This window comes from Juglans regia, chromosome 16 (assembly GCF_001411555.2).
Source record: "Juglans regia cultivar Chandler chromosome 16, Walnut 2.0, whole genome shotgun sequence".
Lineage (NCBI taxonomy): Eukaryota > Viridiplantae > Streptophyta > Magnoliopsida > Fagales > Juglandaceae > Juglans > Juglans regia.
In genome coordinates this window covers 21586692-21612706 of record NC_049916.1, presented here as the reverse complement: position 1 = coordinate 21612706, position 26015 = coordinate 21586692, and the positions used below count along the sequence as shown (strand labels likewise).

The window sequence follows — 26015 nt, the reverse complement described above, 5'->3', positions numbered from 1 at the left end:
TTGTCCTTGTAGACTGGCGCAACAGAATGTTGTGGTCTGAGTAGCTGTCCTTATAGACTGGCCTAAAAGGTTAGTGCGGTTTTAGTAGGTTCTGTCTTTACATGTGACTAGGACTAGATAACTACTTAAGATAGTGGGAATATGGTTGAGATTCAAGAGGATTTGATTTCCCATATAATTTTTAAATTTGCACGAAAATTTGGTTAGAAACTAATAATTAGACATTGTGGCACAAGAGATGATTATGAAACCTAGCGAATTTTTTACCTTACGACTTGTTTGCATTATTTTTCTTCTAGCTGGGATGGACGCGGTAGATTTCTTAGGTGTGTATGTAATATTCATTTTTTTTTGCGCATTTTGTAATGAAATGACATTCAAGAATATAATTGTCGATTTAAACAAGGGGAGAAGTTTGATGGAGAGAATTATGACATTTGGCATCACAAGATTCAATATGTCTTAGATGAGCATGAAGTCTTGGAGGCCTTAACTCACTCCCTTAATGAGCCCGGGTAAGGGGACCAACACTAGAGAGATCATTAAGCCTATATTGAATGGGCTAAGAAAAACCATTGTGCACGCATTATCATGTTAAACAGCATGCACAATGATCTCATGTGTGAGTTTGAAACTTATGACACTGCCCAGAACATGTGGCAAGCATTGAAAATGAGGTTTGGGGGAACTTCAGCCACGAGGTTGCGCGGATTGAGTATGAGGTTTGACTCCTATAAGATGAGCTCTGACCACATTATGAAGCAGCATCTTAGGGCAATGTTGACCATGATCCGTGAACTCAAGACGATAGGAAATAACCTGATTGATGAGCAACAATTCTAGGCAGTGATACGCTCACTACCAAATTCTTGGGAGAAAATAAGCCAGAATTTGATGCACAATGAGAACATCAAGGACTTTGATGATGTCTCGCATCACTTAGAGCTTGAGGTTAAGCGTCTAGAGGTTGTTAAGCCCAAACATTTGGTCTATATGGTTGAGTCTGGTTTGCGGAAGGCATCTAGACCTAAGCACAAGAAGTCCAAGATAGGGGTAGCTGCTGGACAAGTGAAGAAAGTGTCAGAAACTTCACAGCACAGCAAGAGAGGCAAGCGCGAGAAGAACAAGTCAAAGATAGAGTGTTTCAACTGCAGAAAGAAAGTTCACTTTGCTCGTGATTGCACTGAGCCGAAGAATGTACATCTGACTATTATCGCATTGTTTTTTGTAACTAGCCATGTGGTGGTTGCTCATTCCTATCCTCTGTGGATTATTGATTCAAGAGCGACCGAGCACATAGCGCGAGATCGGGTCAGTTTTATGGAGTATCGTCGGATTCCAGCTGGGAGTCATGATATCAAGGTGGTGAATGGAGTTAGCATGGAGATGCTGATACTTGGTACCTACAAGCTGGACTTCCGGGGGTGGCCGCACTCTATTTCTCCACGATGTGCTATACGCTCCCAAGATCCGACGAAACTTACTTTCTGTAATTACTTTATTAAGATTTAGTTTTCGGATTGTATTTGAAAACAATGGTGTTTCCTTATATTTGGGCAATGTTTTTTATGGTTGTGCTTTTCTATCAAACGGTTTTATGATAATAGATTTGGATTATTCAAGTATGAATGAGTATTACTTTTCTTTCTGCATCTGATAATTTAGATTCATATAAATGGCATACTAGACTTGACCATATAGGGCAAAAAATAATGACTAGGTTAGCTAGAGAAAGCCTAATAGGCAATCTCGCTAAGGTCATATTGTCCACTAGGGCATCTTTTCCATTGCAATTAGTCCACCTAGACATCTGCGATCCAATGCTTGTGAGGATATGACACAGAGGTGTTTACTTCATCACATTTATAGATGATTTTTCACGTTATTGTCATGTCTACTTAATGTCCCATAAGTCTGAAGTACTAGAGTGCTTTAGGGGATATCTTAGAATGGTTGAGAATCAGCTAGACAAGAGCTTAAAAACTCTGAGAACTGACCATGGATGTAAATATATCTCTGAGCAATTTAAAAGGCTCTGTGATGAAAAATGAATAAAAAGACAATTGATGATGCCAAGTACTCCACAACAAAATGGCAAGGCAGAAAGAAGAAATCAAACACTATTTGAGATGATTAGGTTAATGATGGCACAAACAAACCTACCAATTTCATTTTGGGTGATCCACTTTTGGCTACTGCCTACATTCTTAACCGAGTGCCATTCAAATCAGCATCTTCCACTCCATATGAACTATGGACCGGCTAGAAATTCAATTTGAGTATCTTGCGGGCATGGGGTTCAACATGTTTTGTTCATGATGTTTCTCATAAATATAGGAAGTTAGGCCCTAGAGGAAAGAAATGTATCTTTATAAGGTACTCAGAAAACTCAAAAGGGTATGTGTTAATAGGTGAACAATCTGATGGAACTATTACTGAGATTAAGTCATGAGATGCATATTTCATAGAGGATGATTTTTCAAGTAGGAGTGAGGTTGATAAGAGTTTGGAACTTCATGAGATTATGGGTCAAGAGGAAGGTGCTCCTAGAGGTTTAGTTGAGAATGAGGAAGAAATTCCTCAAGCTCCTTTAAATTATGAGAGTGACTTGTCTTTGAGTGGGAGCACACCACTTGTAAATCAACCACAACAACCTAGCCGCGTAGATGCAAGCATGAAAGCGTTCCCCATCTTCGTTTTGAGATTGAATGAGAAGTTTTGATAGTAATTCTGCAAGATGATGATGAGTGTAGGACAATTCATAAGGCTCTCTCATCTTCTACTTAAGATGAATAGATGAAAGCACTAAATGGTGAGATAGATTCTATGAGAACTAACCAGGTCTGGGATCTAGTAGATCTACAATCAAGGCACAAGACTATTGGGAACAAATGGGTTCTAAAGCCTAAGGTGAAGCACAAGTCAAATGAATTAATAGAAATGTACAAAGTTCGTTTAGTGGCGAAAGGATATACCCAACATGAGGGTATAGACTATGAGAAAACGTTTTCACTAGTGGTGAGGTTTGCCTTAATTCGCCTAATTCTATCTATAGTAGCGTACATGGATTTGGAATTCTATCATATGGACGTTAAGACTATATTTCTCAATGGAGAACTAGATGAGAAGATCTATATAGATCAACCCACGGCCTTTGTGGTCAAAGGTCAAAAGCACAAGGTGTGCAAGTTCAAACGATCTATATATGACCTAAAGTACTCATCTAGACAATGGTATCTCATATTCCATCGAGTCATTCTCTCGAATGGGTTTACAATGATTACGAAAGACCATTATGCTTATATCAAAAGGTCCAAGAAGAGTTTCATTATGTTGTCATTGTATATTGATGACATACTACTGGCTGTAAATGACAAAGGGTTGATATTCGCCACAAAAGAGTGGTTATCTTTCAATTTTGAGATGAATGACATGGGTGAGGCATAACACATTTTGAGAGTTAAAATCTATATAGATTGATCAAAGAAACTTTTGTGTTTGTCCCAACAGACTTACATAAAGAAAGTTCTCGAGTGCTTTCAAATGAGTGAATGTAAACCTATTGACACCCATATTGCTAGAGACGAGAGCTTGTCCAAAAAGATGTGTCCTAAGACTCAAAAAAAAATGAAAAAGATGGCTCGTGTCCCTTATGCTAATGTTGTGGGCAGCTTGATGTACATAATGATGTGTACTTGGTCAGACATATGCTATGCAGTTGGCTTGGTGAGTAGATTTCAATCTAACCCGAACTGGCCCACATGAAAGTAGGCAAGAGAATTTTGAGATATTTCAAGGAACTGCAGACTATGTGTTGTGCTATCAAGGTTCAGATTTGTAACTGAGAGGTTACAGCGATACTGATTGGGGCAGTGACCTAGATGAGCGCAAATCAACCACTAGGTATGTTTTTCTGCTCAACGATGGTGCCATTACATGGAGCAGTAAAAAACAACCTTATATAGCCTTATCCACCATGGAAGTAAAATACATAGCTTATTCAGCAGTAGTTCAAGAAGCTTCTTGTTTACGGAGATTCCTCAAGTATTTAGACATTGGCATGGATACTTCAGATCTGGTGAAAATATTCTGCGATAGCATGACAACTCTCGTATATGCTAAGGACTCAAAGTATCATTAAAAAATCAAACACATAGATATCATATATCATTACATAAGAGACATGGTAGCGCAAAAGAAAGTGGTCCTGAAATACCTTTCTACAAGTCGTATGGTTGTTGATCCCCTGACAAAACCTATAGCAAGAAATGTTTTTGTGGCTCAAGTTAGGAATCTAGGATTGCGTAGATTGTGAATGTAATTTGTGTTTCAGTTGAAATTGATATGTAAACTTTCTTTTGGGATATTAATGCAATATGATTTTATTCAGTTCTTATCTTTATCGTATTGTTTTTCCGAATACACACATAAGTTATGTCAACAGGCTTAAATCGGCTCACTCACACGAGCGATCTCCTCTAGTGCTTGAGTTACAAGTGGAGATGAGACATTGTGTCCCTAGGTACTTGTCCAAAGGGATAAGTTGGTTGACACAAAAATATGTTGCCTTAGTGGGAGCTAAGATAAGGTCTATTGTATTGAGATGACCATGCATGGGTACCCCATAATCCATGTAGTCTATGATTAGCTAGATGCGAGATTCTCTTTTAACGCTTAAGGAGCGGTTAGACTAAGATATGTACAATATTGATTTAGGCATATGCTCTTTTGAGGAAGAGGAATCCACCGTAGCATGAATTTCATACTACATGTACTTATTCGACCAAATGAGTGAATAAATGATTCCATTCTTTCTCACTGTTTGAGTCTCATATTTTATTAAGTATGGTTATGTCATAAGATGAAGGTTGTGACGTCTGCTACTTTAGCGTGCTGTCTATGACCATATTTGATATGGTGTAAAGAGGCATTGCTGGAAAACGGTTTGACCAAAGTTGAATAAATGATGGTAAAAGAAAGACTATTCGACATCGTATCTTCGATGGTGTTTGTTGATGTCGAACTGTGACGCTACACATTGGTAGCGACTAAGGTTGTGAACACATCGAAATAATTTGAAGGTGGTCAAGCATTGTTCTAAGCTTTTTTATGAACTCAATAGGGTTTGGAAATGCTTGATCTGATGCATTCGTATGAGTCTAGGACATGACAAGACACTTTAGGGATATTGCTATGCTAGTCTTCTCTGGGAGATATTTGGTATAGTGCTCCCACCTTTCTTTTTGCAGGTGTGTTTGATGATCGCACAACCTATTTGCATAATTTTTTTTTACTTAGTGATTAAAGAAGTGATTTTAAGTGTATTGATGTATTTTTTTATTTTTTAAATGTATTAAAATATGTGAAAAGAAAAAAAAATAAAGAAAAATAAAGAAAAAATAAAAAAAGGAAAACGCTGGCCCGCGGTAAGAGTGGGGTGGCATAGTAGCCCCACTCAATGACAAAATAGTCCACGTGCATGCATGCACCTCCTTTGCTTAGACTATTAGACACAATATTATTATAAAATTCCCGCAAGCTAATATTTAATTAAGGAAATGAAATTAAAAGCAATGAAAATTAAAAGAATGCTTAATGAAGAATCCAACTAGATTTGCTTAAACATGCATGATAGATTAATTAGTCCTCCTAATTAATACATATCATTCAAGTTCATGATTCTTCTGCTTGCTCAGCCATGCATGGATAATGCAGGGGTACCTGATTTAATTTACTATTTTAGTGGATGGCTGATGCATGCTTAATCGATTATTCTCTACGCCACTAAACTTAATTTCTGGCTGCGATAGATCGATCGAACGATCGAATAGGTTCTCGAATCCATTATTTCAGACAGCCCATCCAATAGGCAGCAAGATATATATATAAATTAATTAATGGATTTATGATCACGTTTTAAATTATAACATGCAATGCATGCCATCAGCAAAAGCTAGCCACGTCGATCGGCTAGCTAACTCTGTAGTGGGTGTTTTCCTAATTATACAATCGCAGGAGATTTAAGATTAAAGATTACTCAAGATATATAATTAATTAACCTAATTAGAACATGCTCAAATAGATGGCAATCTGCAAGAGATTAAGCAATTGATTATTTTTTGTCTGATAATTCGTACGCGGTACGTACACGAAACCATTACATGATGACGCATATATGCACCACGATAAACATAGTCTTTCTGCAGATTTGTCATTTGCCGATTGATGTATATATACGAGAAAGAGTCAAAGTTGCTACCCCCATTTTGCAAGAGCCAAGATCGAGGCTATTCATTTTCAATCCGTCTATTCATATATATATATATATATATATATATATATAGCCGTATAATTGGAAAGTGTTTATAACCAATTAAGATGGAAATTCACCAAACTATGGACACATGATCTGTTTACAAGGTTGGATTAATATTCCGGTTTTTTTATGTTAGTGTTTGAGAATTATTTTTTCTAATTGGAGATTATTTAAGAAAATTTTTAAGTCATATTTAGACTTTATACATACTTCAAAAAGCGCTGGAAGTTGAGGATCAGATTAGGGGTGTAAATTCAATCCAGAAAATCAGAAAACCAGACCGAACCGGACCGGTTTTACCGGTTTTGAACCGGTCCGGTCCAGAACCGGTTTTTAAAACGTAAAAACAGGCCGGTTCCGGTTCCGGGATTTTTTGGACCGGACCGGACCGGTTGATTAAAAAAAATAAAAAATAATATTTTTTTATATAAGTTTTATACAAAATATTTTATATATATTAAATATTAATATATATAAGTTTTATATATAATGTATAATTATAAATTTTTATGTGAAATTTTATATATAACATATATATTCATATATTAAATAATTTCTTATTATAATTTATAAATTATTACATAAAATGTTAATACTAAATCATTAAAAGTTTATAACTAATACTAATATATAATTTATAACTATACCAGTAGTCTAATATTAATACTATTATATAGTCTAATATATTAATAAAAGTATAAAACAGTTTTTTTAAAATCAATTTTTTTTTTTTTATAAACAAATTTTTAATGACAAATTGTGAAATTTACATTTTAAAAAAATCAAAAAACCGGACCGGACCGGAAACTGGTAAAACCGGAAGTACCGGTTTATGAGGGTAACCGGTGCGTAATCGGTTTTGAAAAATACAAAACCGGTACATACCAGTTCGGTCCTAGATTTTATCCAAAACCGGACCGGACCGGACTTGTTACACCCCTAGATCAGATGCATGCTGGCTGTCATGATTCTCCTCTTCCCGGCAAGAACTTATATATTGTGCCAATTAACATGCTGCATGCATATAATATACTATACTTAGAGTGCCACGAGATCATGATCGATCATTATCCTTTTTCCTTCATTACCAACATTCATGATCCGGCCTCTAATGGTGGGGAGTTTAAAGTTTTTGCATTCTTTGTCCTCTAAAAGCTTATCATGTAAATGTTCAGTAAATGTTACATGGACTACTTTATATATTTATCATTCTTCTGATCTAAGATCAGAAATCTTTGATCGTGAATCTTTATATATATATATATAATATGCATTAGTTATGTCCAGCCTGCCCTTGATCTTTACCCTATAATCTACAGTAGATTATTGTCGTTTAAATAGAAAACAAGAACAGAAGATGACAAAACAAATCTAAGTACTGACTGTTCATATCAAAAACATTTATTCTGATTATTCGCTTGACCATACTGTGTTTTAATTAATAAAGTGATCCTAGACTAGTCTTAGTATAGATGCATGAGACATATTATTTAAGTGACTGCTCCCTAGTAATATTAATTTAAACATGAATTAATTTCTTGGAGACTAGCTAGGAACCTCCTAGCTCGCTACCATGAAAGCTACAGGCCGCATGATTCGTACTTGTCAATATGTTCTAATATAATTGATCATAAAGCACTCACATACAGGAGCTTTCAGACACTGATTTAAGGGAATTTTCGAATTAAAAAGTATACAACTTTAAGAACGTACAAGAGAATAACCCATATACTATATACCTGTATTAGTATCTTTAATTAAATGGTCGCCATCATCATGTGGTGCAATCAACACAACCCAATTGACCGTTTTCATGATTATCTTCTACTCCAATAAAATTGAGATTCTTAATCAACACGTTGCAAAAGAATAAATCCTTTTCCTTAATACCTAAAACGTACTAAGGATTTATTTGGACACTTGAAATATTTCAAAATTTTTGTGAATAATACTGTTAATAATAGTGAAATTATTTGAGTTAAAATATTTTATTAGATTTTAATAAATAATAGAGAAAAAGTTGAATACGTACTTAAAAACTTGTTTGAATATTATTTTTATTTTGAAGTTTGAAAAAGTTATATTAATTTTTGTGTTTTGTATAAAAGTTCTAATAATTGGATGAGAAAGTTGAAAATTTGAAAGTGGAAAGTGTTTTATATTTTTGTGCTATATTTTAGGAAGGATATAAATATTGCGAGAAGCTTTGAGAATTTCTCATCTTATCTCATATACTTACTTAAATGTACCTAATTATGTTAGAATATAAATTATATGACTAAATTTATCTCTTTTTATCAACTGAACTTTTTTAAATAATTAATTTGTTATGATTTAATATGGTATCAGAGCAAATATTTATCTGATACAATTCATATATTCCTCCATTATACTCAAACCCGACATGTGGTACTACTAATTGATCATTCATTAACATATCCATTCAAATATACCTTTCCCATTTTATCTATTTCTCTAAAACTCTTTAGAAAACTCACATGTACAGTTGCATGCAAGAACCAGAATCCCTTACCGGCCTTTTACCAATTAGCAATTAGGGGGTATATATGATCCTTCAAGTAAGATGCAAAGTAGAGCATATGCCTGCCTGCTGATCGAAGATCCAAGATCCAAGATGACTACGGTACTGATCTACTGCTGTACAAATATGCCACCCCTCCATAATATTAGAGATATAAGAGTACTTACTCAGTATATGCCCTAGCTATTGCTTAATTTACATGATATATATAAGAGAATATTATATATTAATGAAGGGATTTGCATGTTTTCCGTCCAATTAATATCCAAGTAGCTAGCTATAGGCAGGCTGCATGCATGCATTTTCATAAACTAAAGCCATGGGATAGCCTCCTTTGAAATATATCATGATATCAGCTAGCTAGGAATTAATTTCCTGGATATCCTAGGGAATATAAAATATTTCAGGGCATTTTTTGTGAATGATGTCATCATGATCAATTAATTAGAACCATATATATGCTCGAGATCAGATCAATTATATTCATGATGGCCGATGTTTGTTTCATTTTGATTAACCCAGTTCACATCACATGAATAAATGTGCGTGCATGCATGGGGAATGGTATATATATTATCTTGGAAGAGTGTACGTTCGGCTCAAGAGTGGAATCTCATTCTAAATAATAATTAGTTTTGTCAGTATTTTTTTTTAAAGTACTGTTATTGTAAAATCTCTACATCAGACAATATTATTTACGTAATATAATTTAATTTAACAGTTAAATTTTAAATTTTAAATTTTATAAATTAAATCTTTATTATAATTATGTATTCTAATCGAGATTTGAGAATAAAATAATTCCTTTTTTTTGGATGACATCATATCAATCCCTATCAGTTAAATGCCCTGTTGGTCAAATCTTAGAAACATGATGATGCAATATGCATGCATGCAGGTTGAATCAAAATGAAACAAGATGTTGAATCCGAAGAGTTAAAAGTATAGAAAAGTGTAGCATTTGCTGGTGATTTAACTGTAACAGTCTCCTAAATATTTTTTTCCCTTCAGAAAAGAGAATAAGATGATAATATATATATATATATATATATATAATTAATCTAAAAAGAAGAGAGAGAGAGAGAGAGAGGTGGGTTTGGGTCGATATGCAAGCTGGGCGCAACCAAAATGTGCTTTCCGAATCGGACCAATATCATTTTCTCGGCTTGTGATTGGTTCCAGGGTAAACTTTTCTTCTCCCTTTAACTGTAGTTATACGTGGAAATACATGATGTTTTTTTAATGACTCGTGCCATTTTGTAATTTCTATTATTATTATTATTATTATTATATTTTTTAAAATTATCAATTATATTAATTAATGTTAACCCTACTTAATTAGTTACACGTACGTACACAAATTTAGACCACATTTATATGTCAACTGATTTAATTAATTCAAAGTTATGGTCAATATTAACTAATTTAGTTGATAAATTCTTTTGATATTTTATAAGATATTTAAGATAATTTTGTCTTCCGTACATCTTCAAAAATATGGAATGAATTAATTAAATAAAAAAGAAATTTCAACGGATAAAAATTTGAGAGGAATATGATTATCCTAATCATCGGGCACATATACTTTTGGAATAATTCTTCACTATTCATTACTTCACACTCTACATCTTATGAAAAAAAAAATGTCAAGTGTGAGGTGTGGGGGTGAATAGTAATTGATGTGTAGCAAAACTCATACTTTTAACCCCAAAATAGGCTCTATAACTATATGTGTTCGGCATGTGTGGATCATAAAATATGAAAGATTATCATTACAACCATTAAGAGATTACATAAAAATAAATTCACAAACTGACGTAGTTTTATAAAATTTGTTAGATTTATTTTATAATATAAGTAACTTTATAATTTGAGTATCACATCAAGCCACATTAATTTATCATTTACTTTTGTGTAATTCTTTTATAACTAAAGCATTTTTCAATATTATATAGGTGGGACCGGATGGGTAGAGATCGATCGAGAACAAACAAAAATAAATAATGGCGTATCTTTGAGTCAGCCACCTTAGGCACGCTGTCAATTTTCCACAGTTATGAACCTGATCATGTATGTTGCAATTTATGCCTATGAAGAGAGAGAGAGAGAGAGAGAGAGAGAGAGAGATTTTGAATTTTGATATAGCTTTGGTGTGGTGGAAGCAATGATCATGTTGATCGACAAGTTGGCAATAGAGATTTAGAACAAAGGAAATTAAGGAACATGGAACCTTTTCTAAGAACCACAACTATATACATTTCTACTAGAACTACTAGCTAGCATCACTTACTATATACGTATTTCTTTTTCTTTTTCTTTTTCTATGATGTTTTCACTTATCCTAAGTACTTTTGGTATTATGGAATTATATCCACTTGCTTTTTTAACCATATATATATAGGAATAATCCATTAAATTATATGGCAACCGCGTATTTAAAGTAGATTGGAATCATATCATGTCCTTACTTTGAGTTCAAGCTTTAACTTAGGAAAAAAAAACTTTTGATATAATTGTATATGGTTTTTTGCACATTATGAAATCTATACATGAAGAATATTAAGTTATTGAATAATTCTATTTAGAAGCTGGGTTGTATAACGCACATAATAAAATACTTAGTTGGCATAATTTGATTTGGACGAAAAATTTTAAAATTTGAATCTGACAAATCAAACACTCATTTAAATGATATGGATGGTGTGTTCTATACATCGACTTAAAAATAGAAACTCTTTAAGTTATACATCACACTTAACATTTAATTATAAAAGAAATATTGAAAGAACGTTTCCTCTCATATGCATGCTTTCTCAAAAGGCAAAGCAAGTGAAAGTAAAGCTTAAATTTCCATTTCCCCATGATGCTTGTCTATGGACCAATGTCAAACACTGATGTGGGTAATATATGGCCACATTATATGGGGTATGATTACTACCGTTAAGGGATGGATCCGGAATTTCCCTCTGGACTAGCAATGTTTGTATATAGAATAATTCTTCTCATCTGTCATTATTTACTATTCCATAGTTTACATCCTATGAAAAATACCCCACATTCAATAAAATAAAAAAACAAAAGAAAAAGCTGTCAAGCGTGGGATATAAGGGTGACCAGTGGCTGATGTATAGCAAAATTCTTGTACATGATAATATTTTATTTCTCGAATTCCCCCATTTCAACTTTGTTTTTTCCCAATATTTTGTAGTGGATGTACTATTCTAATGTATTGTTCAGACAGTGATGAACTACCAATGATATGCAGCATGATAACTAGTCATCTTGAACTAGCCAAACACATAACATATCATTCCTACTTATACTTCAAAAGAAAGGGCATGGTGCATGGCTAATGAATGTTTTGATGAAAAATAATTTAGTCATCTATCCTCTTTTAGTGGAAGTCTGGCTGGTCTAATAGAGCTCACCTTTGACTGTATAGTTTGGGTATTGAGGCGTATTCTCTGAATATCTCACTACTATTTATTATTTTATTACTACTTTTTACTACTATTTAATATTCTATTATTATTTTTTCATTACTATTACCTGAGAATACCTCACTACCCAAACGCAACTGTCTTCTTCCTCAAATGAGCAGCTCTTGAGACTTATAGGGCATTGCTTGCTTATCAAGTATCTAAACTGCCCTTGATCTGATGCTTAATACATGTGGAACAGAAGGCCTTGGTAGTAAATCCATTAGGCATACGCAGAGTTTGGCCAAAATGACCGAATATGCCTTCATAAGAGGTCATTCTTATTAGTGCATATTGAATTAGGCTTGACCCCACTCAAAACCTCTTTAAATTCATTCCTTTCAAAATCTTAATAAGAACATGTGGCCGAGAAGTCACATCCGGTGGCGGCTCAGTCATATTCCGGCGAAGCTGATCACCACTATGCCATTCAAGTGGGTGGAGCATAGAACAGTATAAGTGCAAAGGATATTTTGGAATGTGCTGTCGAGCATCGTTACACATCATATATATATTTATATATATAATGTCATCATGGGGTTCCATTGAAACACACTCACAATTAAGGCTATACACATCATAGAGACCCACTTCCTTTTCTCTCAGAGATCAAGGCATTGAGAGAGAAGATGGTGAAGTTCTCTAAGCAGTTTGAAGGTCAGCTTGTTCCTGAATGGAAAGAAGCTTTTGTTGATTATTGGCAACTCAAGAAAGACCTCAAAAAAATCCATCTTCTTAACAGTGACAACATACCCAACAAGCAACAAAGTAACTCTTTACCCAACAAACTCTTGTCCTCTCTTAGGAACTTCTCTTTATTTGGCCACCAACATAGAAACCATGAGGCAATTCAAGTATTATTTCTCTCTTATCTCTTCTTACTCTACTTAGCAAACAAACATATTATATATATATATATATATATATATATTTCACAATATTGTGTATGCTCATTTTGATTGATATGTATGGACTAATGTGATCTACCTTCAGGTTCATAAGAAACTCTCTTCATCAGCAAGCAAGGGGGATATGTATGAGACTGAACTCCTTGACCAGTTTGCAGATACTGATGCTACCAAAGAATTTTTTGCATGCTTGGACTTCCAACTTAACAAAGCGAATCAGTTCTACAAAACTAAGGAAAAAGAGTTCATGGACAGAGGGGAGTCTTTGAAGAAACAATTGGGGATCCTGATTGAGCTCAAAACAGCATTGCAACAACGAGGCAAAGGAGCTACTTCCCAGGAATCCTCCGAGGATGCCTCTATTTCATACACAATATCATGTGGTACATAATCAACTCTTTTTCAGTAGCCATCAAAATTATTTTTAAAAATGTTTCAACTTTGACCTTTGGTAATCATTTCAAAGGGATTTTCAGATAATCCATTCCTGTCGTTTACTTGTCATGCATGAAAATGCACTCCATTTGCAAATAAACATGCACATATGCATCTCTATAATACGTTCCCTCTCTCATGCACAGCCCACATTTTGTAAACTATTTCTTACTTATAGTAATTTGAAACAAGAGTTCTGTTATGATAAGCTCTTTTTGCGTAGAAATATAACAAAACAGTCGAGTATGAGTATGATTAATGGTCAATATTCTGTGTCTTAATTTTTTGTCACTTGGCTGCAGATGAGGAATCTGTCAAGGACAGAATAGAAGAAGAAGAAGAACAGCTGCAAGACAACAGAGCAGATGACACGGAACAAAATGACTTGCCATTTACAGATTCTCTTAGATCAGATGACCTGAGTAAATCGATGCGGATGAAAAGAGAAGATGGGAAAATGAGGACACTCTCTGGACGTGTTTTCAATTACCAAGGAAAGAACTTGAAGATAAACATTCCTCTGACAACACCCTCTCGCACCTTCTCGGCAATTAGTTATTTAATCTGGGAAGATTTGGTGAATCCATCTGCGAAAAAATGCGGTCCAGAAGGCAGTAGTAAGCTGCATATTAACCGAACAAAGTTGCATCACGCAGAGAAGATGATTAAAGGAGCTTTTGTTGAGCTCTACATGGGATTGGGCTATCTACAAACCTACAGGTATAATAATCAAACCTCTAAGGCTAAAAAAGTGTTCAAAAGTTGCAAAAAAAAAAAAAAACCAGAGCTACACTGTTTGATTTTGATTTGAGTGAGGATCTTACGTGTTATCCACAATCAAAATGATTTTCAGGAAGTTGAACATGCTTGCTTTTATAAAGATCTTAAAGAAGTTCGACAAGGTAAGTAAATGGTCGACATTAAAGTCTCTTAAAATCTTCCATTTTGGTGGACATATGCGAAGGAAAAGTGATTTCTTGGTTTTATTTTTCAGGTCACTGGAAAAGAAGTTCTTCCCATTTATCTCAAAGTAGTTGAGAGCTCCTATTTTGACAGTTCAGACATGGTAAATCATTAGGCCAAATAAAAGACTACCAACTGAAATATATAATTCCTCATCATGATTTCTACAGTAAAGAAACAATATTTGGATGATATTATGAATGGATCATGTTAAGGTGTTGGCCACCATCCATCCTTTCTAGTTTCATCTGAAAATTTGCCCGACAATGCCAAGTGGCCATTGATCCTATAATCCATATGTGCACGACGAATGGTCTTAGATTCTTATAAATCAAACTCAGATATGCTTGTCTGACACTTACAGTCTGAGAGTGAAGATGTTCAATTTGCTCATTAGTCTCAGAAATGACAGGTGATGAAGTTGGAGGATGAAGTCGAGGAGCTGTTTATCAAACACTTTGCTGAAGAAGACCGTAGAAAGGCCATGAAATACCTTAAGCCACAACAGCATAAAGACTCGCACTCTGTTACCTTCTTCATTGGTAAGTTACTTGCCAAATTTTAGAAATAGAATAAAAGAAAACAAAAATATTTATTTGAATAATCAGCCAATGGGTGGAGAGCTTTAAGTCTTTAAGCTTGTTCACTTTTGTAACCAACTAGGGCTTAAAGAAACCAAAACATGGACCCATCAGGCCACTAAACTTTGAAATGAAGGCCAGTGCCTGGTCCACTTTTTTGGGTGGATGACAAAGCACCTGTCCTATGCTAGCCATTGTTATGTTTGAGACAAATCTGACTGTACAAGATTGAACCTTAAAAAGCCCAACAACAACTATAGGGAGGTACTACTTAGCTTCCTAACGTGACTGCTAGTACCTGTGCATGACGCTTTAGACACTCGGATTCCATGACTTCCTATCAAACACCCTAAACTATTCAAACTTTCATTATTGTAATCCACCGTAGGTTTGCACTATGATCCTGTACACATAAAGCTTGTTGAAGTGTGTTGGGGTGTGCCCTTTGCGACTGCTTTAAAAAACAGGCTTGCAGGCTGCGATGTTGAACGTCATAAAAATATCGAGGGTCTCCCTAACAACGATTAGTTTTAAGTGGATTGATAGCTCACGGTCTGACAAAGTAAACGGCTTAACATATGTGGCCATGACCCTTTGGTGTCTTGTAATTGACCCTTGCATAACTCCATTGTTGTAAACATTATCTATTAACGGATTAAAAGGTAAAATTCCATCGTTATCAATCTCACTTAATCTCTTCAAATATAATCAGGGCTATTCACTGGATGTTTCCTAGCACTTTTTGTTGGATATGTTATCATGGCTCATACCATGGATGTGTACAGACGGCAGCCACAATCAGTTTACATGGAAACAGTCTATCCGGTATTCAGGCGAGTGCCCAAACATAAGATTTTTCTCAAAACACCATCTTTTATGCGTAATCAGCTTTGCATTATTTTTTAAACACGGCTAATAAAACAAACTAATCATTTTTGCAGTATGTTCAGCCTACTGTTTTTACATTTCTTTCTGTATGGCTGTAATGTTTTTGCGTGGAGAAAGACTCGTATAAACTACAGCTTCATCTTCGAGCTAAGCCCGACCAAGGAGCTCAAGTACAGAGATGTGTTCTTGATCTGTACCACCTCATTGACTGTTGTCATGGGGGTCATGTTTGCTCATTTGTCACTACTAACGAAAGGGTATTCTTATGGCCAAGTCCAAGCTATACCTGGCCTGCTCGTATTGGTAAATTTTTTTTTTTTCTCAACCCGTAGTTGGATAGGCCTTTATGATCTGGTCAATACACATCCTTACAGATAATAGACTATTAACTTGACCTTTTTCTACATGTCAGATCTTCTTGCTATTACTCGTGTGCCCTTTCAATATCTTCTATCGATCAAGCCGTTATCGTTTCCTTCGGGTGATTCGGAACATCATTTTATCCCCTCTCTACAAGGTACTGCAGTACTTTTAGACTCCAGCATCATAATATCAGAGTGAGATTATTCCAATAGGCTTATAGTTGAAATAGTGATTACTATAAACATTCTCTTTCAAAAAGCCATTATTCTAATTCATTTATCTTATGGTCTGCAGGTTGTCATGCTGGACTTCTTCATGGCTGATCAACTCTGTAGTCAGGTTGGCTTCAGATCTAAATGAAAGCAACAAAAGTCATGAACCTTAAATAATATAATTACTCATCAGACGCATTATATCCCACAGATCTATATTGAAATGCCTTTATTTTTCTCAACAGGTCCCAATGCTTAGGAATCTAGAATATGTGGCTTGTTACTATATAACAGCTAGCTATAAGACTGGGGACTATGGATATTGCATGAAGGCCAGGCATTACCGGGATCTTGCTTATGCAGTTTCCTTCCTGCCATATTACTGGAGGGCAATGCAGGTACAGTATTGACTCTTCCAGTTTCATTTCCTAAATTAGTTTCTTGATTTTCACAACTTGTATCAGACTATCTGTTAATCTCCTTTTTTTAAAACAATTATTGAATTAAACTTGCAGTGTGCTCGGCGGTGGTTTGATGAGGGACAGACAAGCCACCTTGTCAACCTAGGCAAATATGTATCAGCAATGTTAGCAGCAGGGGCGAAGGTAGCCTTTGAGAAAGAAAAAAGTGTCGGATGGCTGTGTCTTGTTGTGGTCATGTCCAGTGCTGCAACAGTGTACCAGTTGTATTGGGACTTTGTAAAGGACTGGGGTTTGCTCCAAATGAATTCCAAGAACCCCTGGCTCAGGAATGAATTAATGCTTCGGCGAAAGATCATTTACTACTTCTCTATGGTATATGCTGTGGCCCTTTTCTCTCATTGTAAGTTTAGAAATATTAGTCACTGCCTATGGGCCATTGGCATGCAATTGGGACCTCCATCTCCTAGATATCAGCACCTACCAAGTGATTCTGATTCGGCAATCCACTCGGATAGTTTAGATGATCAAGATCAGACATCACAAGGTGGACAGTGAACATATTTTAAACATATAACAAAGATTTTACAATTGAAATTAATATTCTCACAATAGTCCCCTGAAGACAAAGATAAGAACAGACAATAGAAATTTTGACTACTTTCTGGGTTTAGTCCCTTTCATTTTCAAAGACATATTTGAATGAAACTTTGGTATATGTGATGCAGGGATTAAACCTTATTCTCAGGCTTGCTTGGTTGCAAACTGTTCTCCACTCAAGTTTTGAACATGTTGACTACAGAGTCACTACCCTGTTTTTAGCAGCCCTTGAGGTCACTAGGAGAGGGCTGTGGAATTTTTTCAGGTAATATGACCTTCAGATTTTCATTAATCAGTATTTTGTCACTGCAGCCTTTTGTGCACAGTGACACTAAAATTGAAATTATAAAACTCACTTCATTTTCAGTGCTTTAATGAACAATTGGTCAAATGGTCCAGGTTGGAGAATGAGCATCTAAATAATGCAGGCAAGTTTAGAGCAGTTAAGACAATACCCCTGCCTTTTCATGAAGTGGATGAGCAAGATTGATGCCCGTTGGCAACATTTCTTTATGGAATTCGATTCGGGGTCATAGATGCTTTTCTGCACACAAAAACAAAAACAAAAAAAAAAAGGAAGGAAAAAAAAACCATCAGTCTTAACCTTGTTGTCCTCACTCAAGTTGATGGAAAAAGACGTCAGCTTTCTTCATATTCTTCATTGGATTAGGGGAACAAGGTTCATACTTGTATACAAAATTCTTATCCAACAATGAAGATGAAATTAATGCAAAAGTGCAGCCGTGTTAATATCTAGTTGACACATAAATACATACACGTATATGTTTCTCTGCTGCTGACTCTATGCATGCTTGAAACTGCATTGTTTTGTGAAGATAAATTTGGCACCCTGCTATTAAGATTTTCGGAAATAATTTGCAACAAAAAGCCACATTATTAGTGATAATGCAGTATGCTGAACTAAGATCAGTACTGCAATGAAAACAAAAAACAAATCAGATAAAGGAACTTCCTTTGAGTTTAACTATTAAGTTTTCGATTTGGAAGTGTTTGGCTTGAATTCATCAATAATCATCATTCTACGTTTCATGTCTTGTCTGACACAAAATACAGAAAGTAATCGATCTTCAACCAAGAGAAATGTAAGCTTTTTATAACGTTCTGCCATTCGGAAAATAGGAATATCCTCCAAATTAATCGACAGAAATAATCAGTCATCAGCCAAAAAGAGTGAGGGGGAAACAAGAAAAGGAAAAAGAGAGAAGAAAGATCAAAACTAGTTGATCAAATAGTCAGTCTCGCCGATGCAGGCCAGCATGCGATTCACAACAAAGCGCCCTGCATTGTTTGCCAACCTGCTTTTTTCTATTTTTTAATGGCTGAACCAAAATACACTTTATTTATTTTACACCAGTTGTGGGAAATGCAATGACGATTGATTAAGAACTGCAGCACTGATCCACTATATACAGATATGTGACAGAGCAATCGTTTCATACCCTTTTTCGAATTTACATTATCTGTTAGATTATTTTAACTTATTTCATCTAATCATTATAATTTTCTTAAATTTTTAAATAAAATATAATAAAAATTTAATTTTTATAAATTTTAAAACAATAATAATATTAAAAAATAATATTTTAATAATATTTTATTCAACTTTTAACTTTCATTTGGTCTCAACTCACTATCCAAAACTCACCTTAAATTTTCAATTAAAATAATACAAATAATAGCAAAATCTTAATATTCAAGTATCAATAAAAGTTTAAATTACCAAGTTATGATAATTGTAGATGTCAATTACCAGTTTTAATAATTTAAGGTATAAAGTGGAAAAATGATGATGATTTGAAATTATTTTCCTTTTATAAAAAATAATCACTAGTTACTTTTCCTAATCATCTCATCTTTTTCAACTTACATTTAAAAATACTTAGAAAGAGTGTATAATAATAAGCTTAAAACTGGCAAAGACCAAAATTGACTCCAACATCTACAAAATCAAGACCATCAATGGCGGTAACAACTGGGTGCCGTTTCACTCCCGCCCTTCCTCGTCTCTCCTCTCCTGTACAGAACCCTCAAAAATCCGTCCATTGCCTTCTGTGTCCTAGCTCCTTCAAACCCATTTCACCGTCCAAGCCAAACCCTTCTATTGCACTATACAGGTCACCTACCCGAAATCCTTTGTGGGGTTTTACCTTTTTCTTGGTTCCTTTTCAATTTCTATTCTTTTTTGTTTTGGGTCTTTCCCTTCAACTTTAAGTTTCCCTGAATCTTTGTAACATGCTATAAACTCAGGTCCAGGACTTCTCGGACAACAGTGGTGGCATCGAAGCGAGCGTACCGGATATTGGCGGTTTCTGGATTGGTTGAAGATAGTTCTGAGAAACAACCGGAGTCGGAACCCGAAGTCTCGGGCACGGTATGAAGAATTCGCATTCTTTTGTTATCTGTTGCTCCTTGTCTTAACTTATTAAATAGCTGAATTTCAAATTAGATAAAAGTTGGGTAAAATCTTCCTTTTGGATTTGGGTATTGGTCGAAGGAGAAGTTCATGATTTCGATAATTTACTATCGATGGAAATGGCATTAATCATGGAATCAAAGAATTGTTGCGGTTAATGTTTTTTTTTTTTTTTTTTTATAGCTAATCAAGAATTTTATTCATAACAACAGGCGGCATAGCCCAAGTACACAAAAAGTATATATGAGAAAGTAACTAATTAGGGATTACAACTGAAAGTAGAAAATCATGGACATCTAGACCATTAAAATCAAGGACCCCCGCCCATAAGAACAAAGTTTTAAAGAAGAGAACTTTAAACTCATCCATTGTCCTCTCATGATCCTCAAAAGCTCATCCATTGTCCTCTCATGATCCTCAAAACTTCTATCATTTCACTCCTGCTAAATACACCGACACATACATATAGGGCCCATCTTCCATATTGCTGCCACTTGAGGATTGCCTTGGAGTCCAGCTTGCTAAAAAATCCACCAGCCTACGAGGCATGACCCAGAATAATCTTATTCTTGCAAAAAAAACCATCCCACAAGGTCCTAGCCACCTCACAATGTAGATGCAGGTGATCAACTGATTCCCCATTTTTCTTACACATGTAGCACCAGTCCAACACCATTACTCGACGTTTCCTCAATAGTAAAAATCTTGTCTAGGGAGGCTGTCCAAACAAAAAAAAAAAAACTGCTTTTAGAGGGGCTTTCATCTTCCAGATATTCTTCCATGGAAAAGGTGTCATGCCTTGGCTAGTTAGAACTTGGTAGAAGGATCTAACTGTGGTTAATGTTTTAATTTTAGTTTGTCAATGAGAATAGTGATGCATGTTTAGGGTGGCTATATGAGTATTAGGAAAATGATTGTACAGTCCTAAAGTGTGCAAGGCTCACACATTCCCTTTGAAAAAAGTGGACAAATATGAGATTCACACGAAGAAATCCATTTTTAATAGTGGGTCTATTTTTTTCAAAGGGAGTACGAATAACTTGCACACCCTAAGATTGTATCTAGCATTACTCTAAGTATTGATATGATATGACTGGCACTTGAAGTCATGAACTGCCCAGGAAACGGGATTGAACTCATTTTGCACTTCTGTCTGAGCAACTATTACGAGCACTCTGAAGAATTTATTATTTATTTATTTTTAATTTAGTGAATGGGGGTGGGGGATTCAAACCCCATATCTCAATCTCAAATGAGGTCCGGGGTTCGGTACCATTTGGGTCAAATGCCACTGGCAGTTTATTATTTCTTTCATGATTGCTTTTGTGAAGAAACTGAAATTTCACTCTTGTTGCTTGATTTAATTGCCACGTGTTCTGTTTATGCTCAAACAGAATGACTAAAAGTGGCAGAAAACCAAAACTAATGAACAAACTGATACCAATCTAAACTATCTGCTACAAAGAATGACATGTATAGAATATGTAAGGTATCTGCCATGCGGGACCATTGTCTAACTGTAGAGCTGGAAGTCTTCACCAAGAGCTGAGCTGAGCTGAATAATGTAAAAACAATTCTGCTAACCCTACTGACTAAAGAAGATTGAGGTTGAACAATTGATCCTATAGTAGGCCCTCTCAAGATGGAGTGTACCAATTATGAACACCAATCTTGCAAAAAGCAAATTGAACTGTTGAGAGCCAAGAGCCTTGGTTAAAATTTCAGCTACTTGATGAGAAGTACTAACATGGAAAGTTTGTATCTTCTCCTTCACAATATGTCAATTATCTCTATGTGCTTGGCATGCTCATGAAATACAGATTTGTGGCAATGTGAAGTGCTGCAGGCATGTTGTCACAAAATGACTGAGCAGGTTGAGGTAAAACATGAAAACCTTGAAGCAATGACATAAGCCTACTCAATCCACAAACTGTGGAAGCCATCGATCTATACATGGCTTTTGCAGAATACCAAGAAACTGTGGCCATCTTCTTAGATTTCCAAGACACAAGAGAATAAAAACACAACTCCTTGTATTGGACTTTCTAGTATCAGAACAGCTTGCGCAATCAAAGTTTGGGAATGCCTTTAGAGACAGAAGTTGAAGAGAAGAAAAACAACCTTTGACCAAGGGCCCCTTTGATGTATTGGAGAACTCTATGTGCAGCATTCAAATATGGTAAACGAGGCTGATCCATAAGCAGACTCAAAGTTTGCATTGAATAAGCTGGGTCTGTTCAAGTGACTCTGCGATAAATGTGTCTACCAATGAGCCTCGTATAAACTGTTGGATCTTCAATCAAGGACCATTGGTTCTACTTAGTTTAAGATGTTGTTCCACAGGAGATTTCACTGTTTTACTACCCAGTAGCACACTCAAAAGTGGAAGAGATTTTACTTTCGAGTGACCTAAATTATGCTAAAGAATTGAGATTATATGTAAAACAGGATGTAGCCCATTAACCTTAATGGGTCGCCATCTTATCATAGTTCAATTATATATTGTTTAGTTTTTTGGTCAGGTGCAGAACTTAAACACCTAATTCTGATGCACTTGGAATATTTGGCTGTGCATATTGAAAATAATTCGAATAAGACAGCACTTAGAACACAATTTTGTTTCAGTCTTTCCCCACTTGTTTTGTTCTTGTCTGATAATTTACACCTCAACGTGAATGATTGTGTAGTTCTCCGCCACTCAAGTTAGCAATCTCTCCAGCTCTCTGTATCTCTTCCTTGTTTTACTCTTAATATTAATTTAAATATTATTAGTCCATTACACATGAACCATTTGGGTCTTAAACCCACTACTTCACCCTCCACATCATTCTTGAAGGGGTAGGATGTGCCTACAATTCTTTGGCTTGCTTTTGAGAAACTAGTTGCTCTTATTTGAAAATATACACTCCCTTTCTCACTTCATTTTATGTTTTTGTCCCTTGAAACCAAGCAGCATGCACTCGTTATGTTTTTTTGTTAATTTTTATTTTGGCCCATTTTAGTTCCTGAAGTCCTTCATGCAGGGTGCACATATTGACATAAAACTTCCAAGAAGAAGCTTGCTTGTACAATTTACTTGTGATTTGTGTGGTGAAAGAACAAAGAGGCTTGTTAATCGATTGGCCTATGAGCGGGGCCTTATTTATATACAGGTATTATCTATTTTCCTTTTTAGTTCTATCATGGAAGAATTTATGTGGTATGTTTCTCGTTGATGGTGTGAAGCGAATGTCCGTTTCCTTGAATTGTTTTCCTTTCATTGAATTATTCTTTTCAGGGCTGTATTATCATTATGATACTTGTGTTTCTAATAAGTTGTAATAAGAAAATGGGTTCGTAAGAACTGATCAAAATCTGATTTGATATTTGCTATGTTTTGGGAAGGCATCAAATAAGATTTTGAGTGAACATTCATTTATGTTTCTCTTCCGGCGCAGCCAAACTTGATATGACTTTAAGTTAGAAGACAGTACTGTGAATAGAGATGCAGTTTTGTCACCTTATTACAAGTAACATTTTTCAATAGTATTTGGGTACAGTGCATTTTCATGAAACTTAAAGATTATGATCAACTTGAATAGGAATACAAATGAAGTCAGATATTATTTGTGCCTGGTTACAGGCCAGCATCAAGACCCCAATGGAATCTAAAAGAGCAACTTTGAAAATAATAATGAAAGCAGATTGCAACAAACTAGGTTCTTCCTGATCTTTGATTTGGGTCATGCCACTTCTATTATCTGAGATGGCATTGAGTTTTTTTCTAATTGCATAATTCATCTAAGGACTAAGTCTTACATAAAATCAATGTTTAATATTTTATGAAATCTGTGATGAATTTTAATGTTCACTGTGTATATTGTTCACTGGATACTTTCAAGTCTTAAAAAAGGCTGGTTGACTAATGATATCTTCATACTTTAGAACATAGGATCTTTTGTGTTCATTTGACCAACTGGGAATGCTTTTCATCAGTGTGCAGGGTGTCTTCGTTATCACAAATTAGTTGACAACATCGGCCTCATAGTTGAGTATGACTTACGGGAGAAAATCAATATGGACTCAGATAACGATCAACTTTGATATGTGGCATTCAGCTCTTTAAGCTTGATTAAGTTCTCTGTTCAACAGTTCCATGTCTGTGTACAAATCAAAGCATGTTTTCATTAAAAATTAACCGTTTAAAATTTGGAACTACAAAAACCTTGCAATTTGGTTCAGTCTCCTTATTATTCATTCCTATATGTTTTCTTATAATGAAATAATCATCTCTCCTGTATAACAACAAATCTTCATCATGCAAGGAATTGTATCATGTAAGAGCTAGCAGAATGGCAACTACGACCCCTGTACTCATCCACCTTCCGGACCTTCCTCCCTGCGGATGTAGTGCAAGCCCTCCATTCTGTAAATCAAGAAAAAAAAATGAGGATGATTACTAAAAACATTTTGATGTGATCAATAACACTGTAGCTTAGTGGTTCTTTTCTCTCATTTTGAGAGGAGATTCAGAATTCAACTTGCTGGGGGTGTGGATTAAGGTATTTTCTGTTGATTATGAATTTAGAAAAAATATATATGTGAGATGTAGCATCATCAATGTTGAACTATCCTGTTCATTCAGAATTTTATATTTGGTTGTAGAAAGTAGTTTGCCAGCAAGCCAAGGAAAATGGTAGTTAGAGCAATTTAATAGACTAAAGGCATTACCAAATTTGGCGATGGTGCCGGTGATGTTTCCTCTGTGTCTACCACTGTAGGAGGTGCTGGGGGGCTCTGAATAGTTGGTGCTGGTGCTGGGGCATGATGATGTCTCTTGTGCCTGTGCCGCCTCCTCCTCCTCTTGTGCTTTGTGGGAGCTGGAGCAGGTGAGGGCACTAAGATGGGTGCCGGAACTGGTGCCTCTTTAACTGGCGCTGGTGTTGGTGCTGGTGGTGATGGCAGTGGTGCTGGTGTCGGTGCCTCCTTTGCAGGGGCAGGCACTGGTGGTGCTTGGCTTGGTACTGGAGATACCTGTGGTGGGGGTAAAGCTGGTGGTAGAGGTGGTGGTGAAGTAGCTGGTGGAGGTGGCAATGCTGGTGGCTGTGATGGGGTCGAGACAGGTGGAGTTTGTGGCGGTTGTGGTGGTGGAATTTGAGGGGGCGGGACTGTTGGGCTTACAGTTGGTGGAACTTTAGGAGGCGGTGATGAGACAGCAGGTGGGGGTGTTGCTGCACTCACCGGTGGTTGGGTTGCTGATGATGGTGTGCTAGAAGCCGGTGGCGTTGCAGTAGGCAAATTAGATGGTGCAGCCGGTGTTGTAGTTGGCAAGTTAGCCGGTGCGGCCACTGGTGCTTGTGCATTGCCAAGAAATGGTGGAAAGCTAAGAAAAACTAGAAAGAAAGCACACAACATTGAAGCCATTTCTGTGAAGATGAGAACTGATGAGACATGGTGGTGGTTTGATATATACAACAGAGAGGGAGTTGGAGGAGTAAAAAACGGGCTGTGTAATGTTGGGAGGGAGAGATGTAGTCTTCATGTGATTGCTACGTCCCTTCTAATGATTTGGAAAACGAGGTTGTTAAGGCTTTTAGACCCTTCAAGGCTGAGCTTAGTAATCGTGGCTCAACCTCACAATATGGCAGAAGCTTTTATTTCTTAACTTCCAAGTTTCATGATGCCTACTGAAATCTTTTAATCAATCTTTTCCACCGTCGTTTCTGATACTGTTTCTTTGTTGTCACTGTGATGATTAGGACTGAGTATGGCAACGTAAGACCTCTTATGTATGAAAGAAACTTTCTAGTCATCTGAATTTTGTACATTTTCTCATAAGAACTCGAAATTCTCATTTCCTATGGCGCTTTTGGCAAAAGGAAAGGACATTAAAATG

General features: G+C 35.8%; 3 protein-coding genes across 3 annotated transcripts; 2 read left to right on the top strand and 1 right to left on the bottom strand.

The window, feature by feature from the left end:
* The first annotated feature begins 12892 nt into the window (after positions 1-12892).
* On the top strand, positions 12893-18462 carry LOC109003820 (phosphate transporter PHO1 homolog 1-like). Its single transcript, XM_018997022.1, has 14 exons — positions 12893-13191; positions 13331-13628; positions 13983-14400; positions 14534-14582; positions 14675-14746; positions 15056-15185; positions 15937-16057; positions 16166-16415; positions 16525-16629; positions 16770-16814; positions 16933-17085; positions 17203-17481; positions 17835-17971; positions 18106-18462. The coding sequence occupies exons 1-14, from the start codon at positions 12967-12969 to the stop codon at positions 18194-18196; spliced, it is 2373 nt and encodes a 790-aa protein (XP_018852567.1). The 5' UTR covers positions 12893-12966; the 3' UTR covers positions 18197-18462.
* Positions 18463-19636: 1174 nt separating this feature from the next.
* On the top strand, positions 19637-24634 carry LOC109014503. The gene is made up of 4 exons (XM_018997011.2): positions 19637-19841; positions 19975-20098; positions 23164-23292; positions 24116-24634. Exons 1-4 carry the CDS (start codon positions 19687-19689, stop codon positions 24221-24223), a joined length of 516 nt encoding a protein of 171 aa, XP_018852556.1. The 5' UTR covers positions 19637-19686; the 3' UTR covers positions 24224-24634.
* On the bottom strand, positions 24143-25834 carry LOC109014497 (lysine-rich arabinogalactan protein 19-like). The gene is made up of 2 exons (XM_018996991.2): positions 24851-25834; positions 24143-24545 (listed from the first exon to the last, which is right to left on the bottom strand). The coding sequence occupies exons 1-2, from the start codon at positions 25541-25543 to the stop codon at positions 24453-24455; spliced, it is 786 nt and encodes a 261-aa protein (XP_018852536.2). The 5' UTR covers positions 25544-25834; the 3' UTR covers positions 24143-24452.
* Between the last annotated feature and the right edge of the window lie 181 nt (positions 25835-26015).

Coding starts and splice junctions, on each gene's coding strand:
- LOC109014503 (XM_018997011.2), top strand. CDS start 19,687: ATGGCGGTAACAACTGGGTGCCGTTTCACTCCCGCCCTTCCTCGTCTC. Junction 19,842..19,974: donor CCTTCTATTGCACTATACAG/GTCACCTACCCG, acceptor CTATAAACTCAG/GTCCAGGACTTCTCGGACAA. Junction 20,099..23,163: donor AACCCGAAGTCTCGGGCACG/GTATGAAGAATT, acceptor TCCTTCATGCAG/GGTGCACATATTGACATAAA.
- LOC109014497 (XM_018996991.2), bottom strand. CDS start 25,543: ATGGCTTCAATGTTGTGTGCTTTCTTTCTAGTTTTTCTTAGCTTTCCA. Junction 24,546..24,850: donor CGGCACCATCGCCAAATTTG/GTAATGCCTTTA, acceptor CTTGATTTACAG/AATGGAGGGCTTGCACTACA.
- LOC109003820 (XM_018997022.1), top strand. CDS start 12,967: ATGGTGAAGTTCTCTAAGCAGTTTGAAGGTCAGCTTGTTCCTGAATGG. Junction 14,747..15,055: donor ATTTTGACAGTTCAGACATG/GTAAATCATTAG, acceptor CAGAAATGACAG/GTGATGAAGTTGGAGGATGA. Junction 17,086..17,202: donor ATTACTGGAGGGCAATGCAG/GTACAGTATTGA, acceptor TTAAACTTGCAG/TGTGCTCGGCGGTGGTTTGA.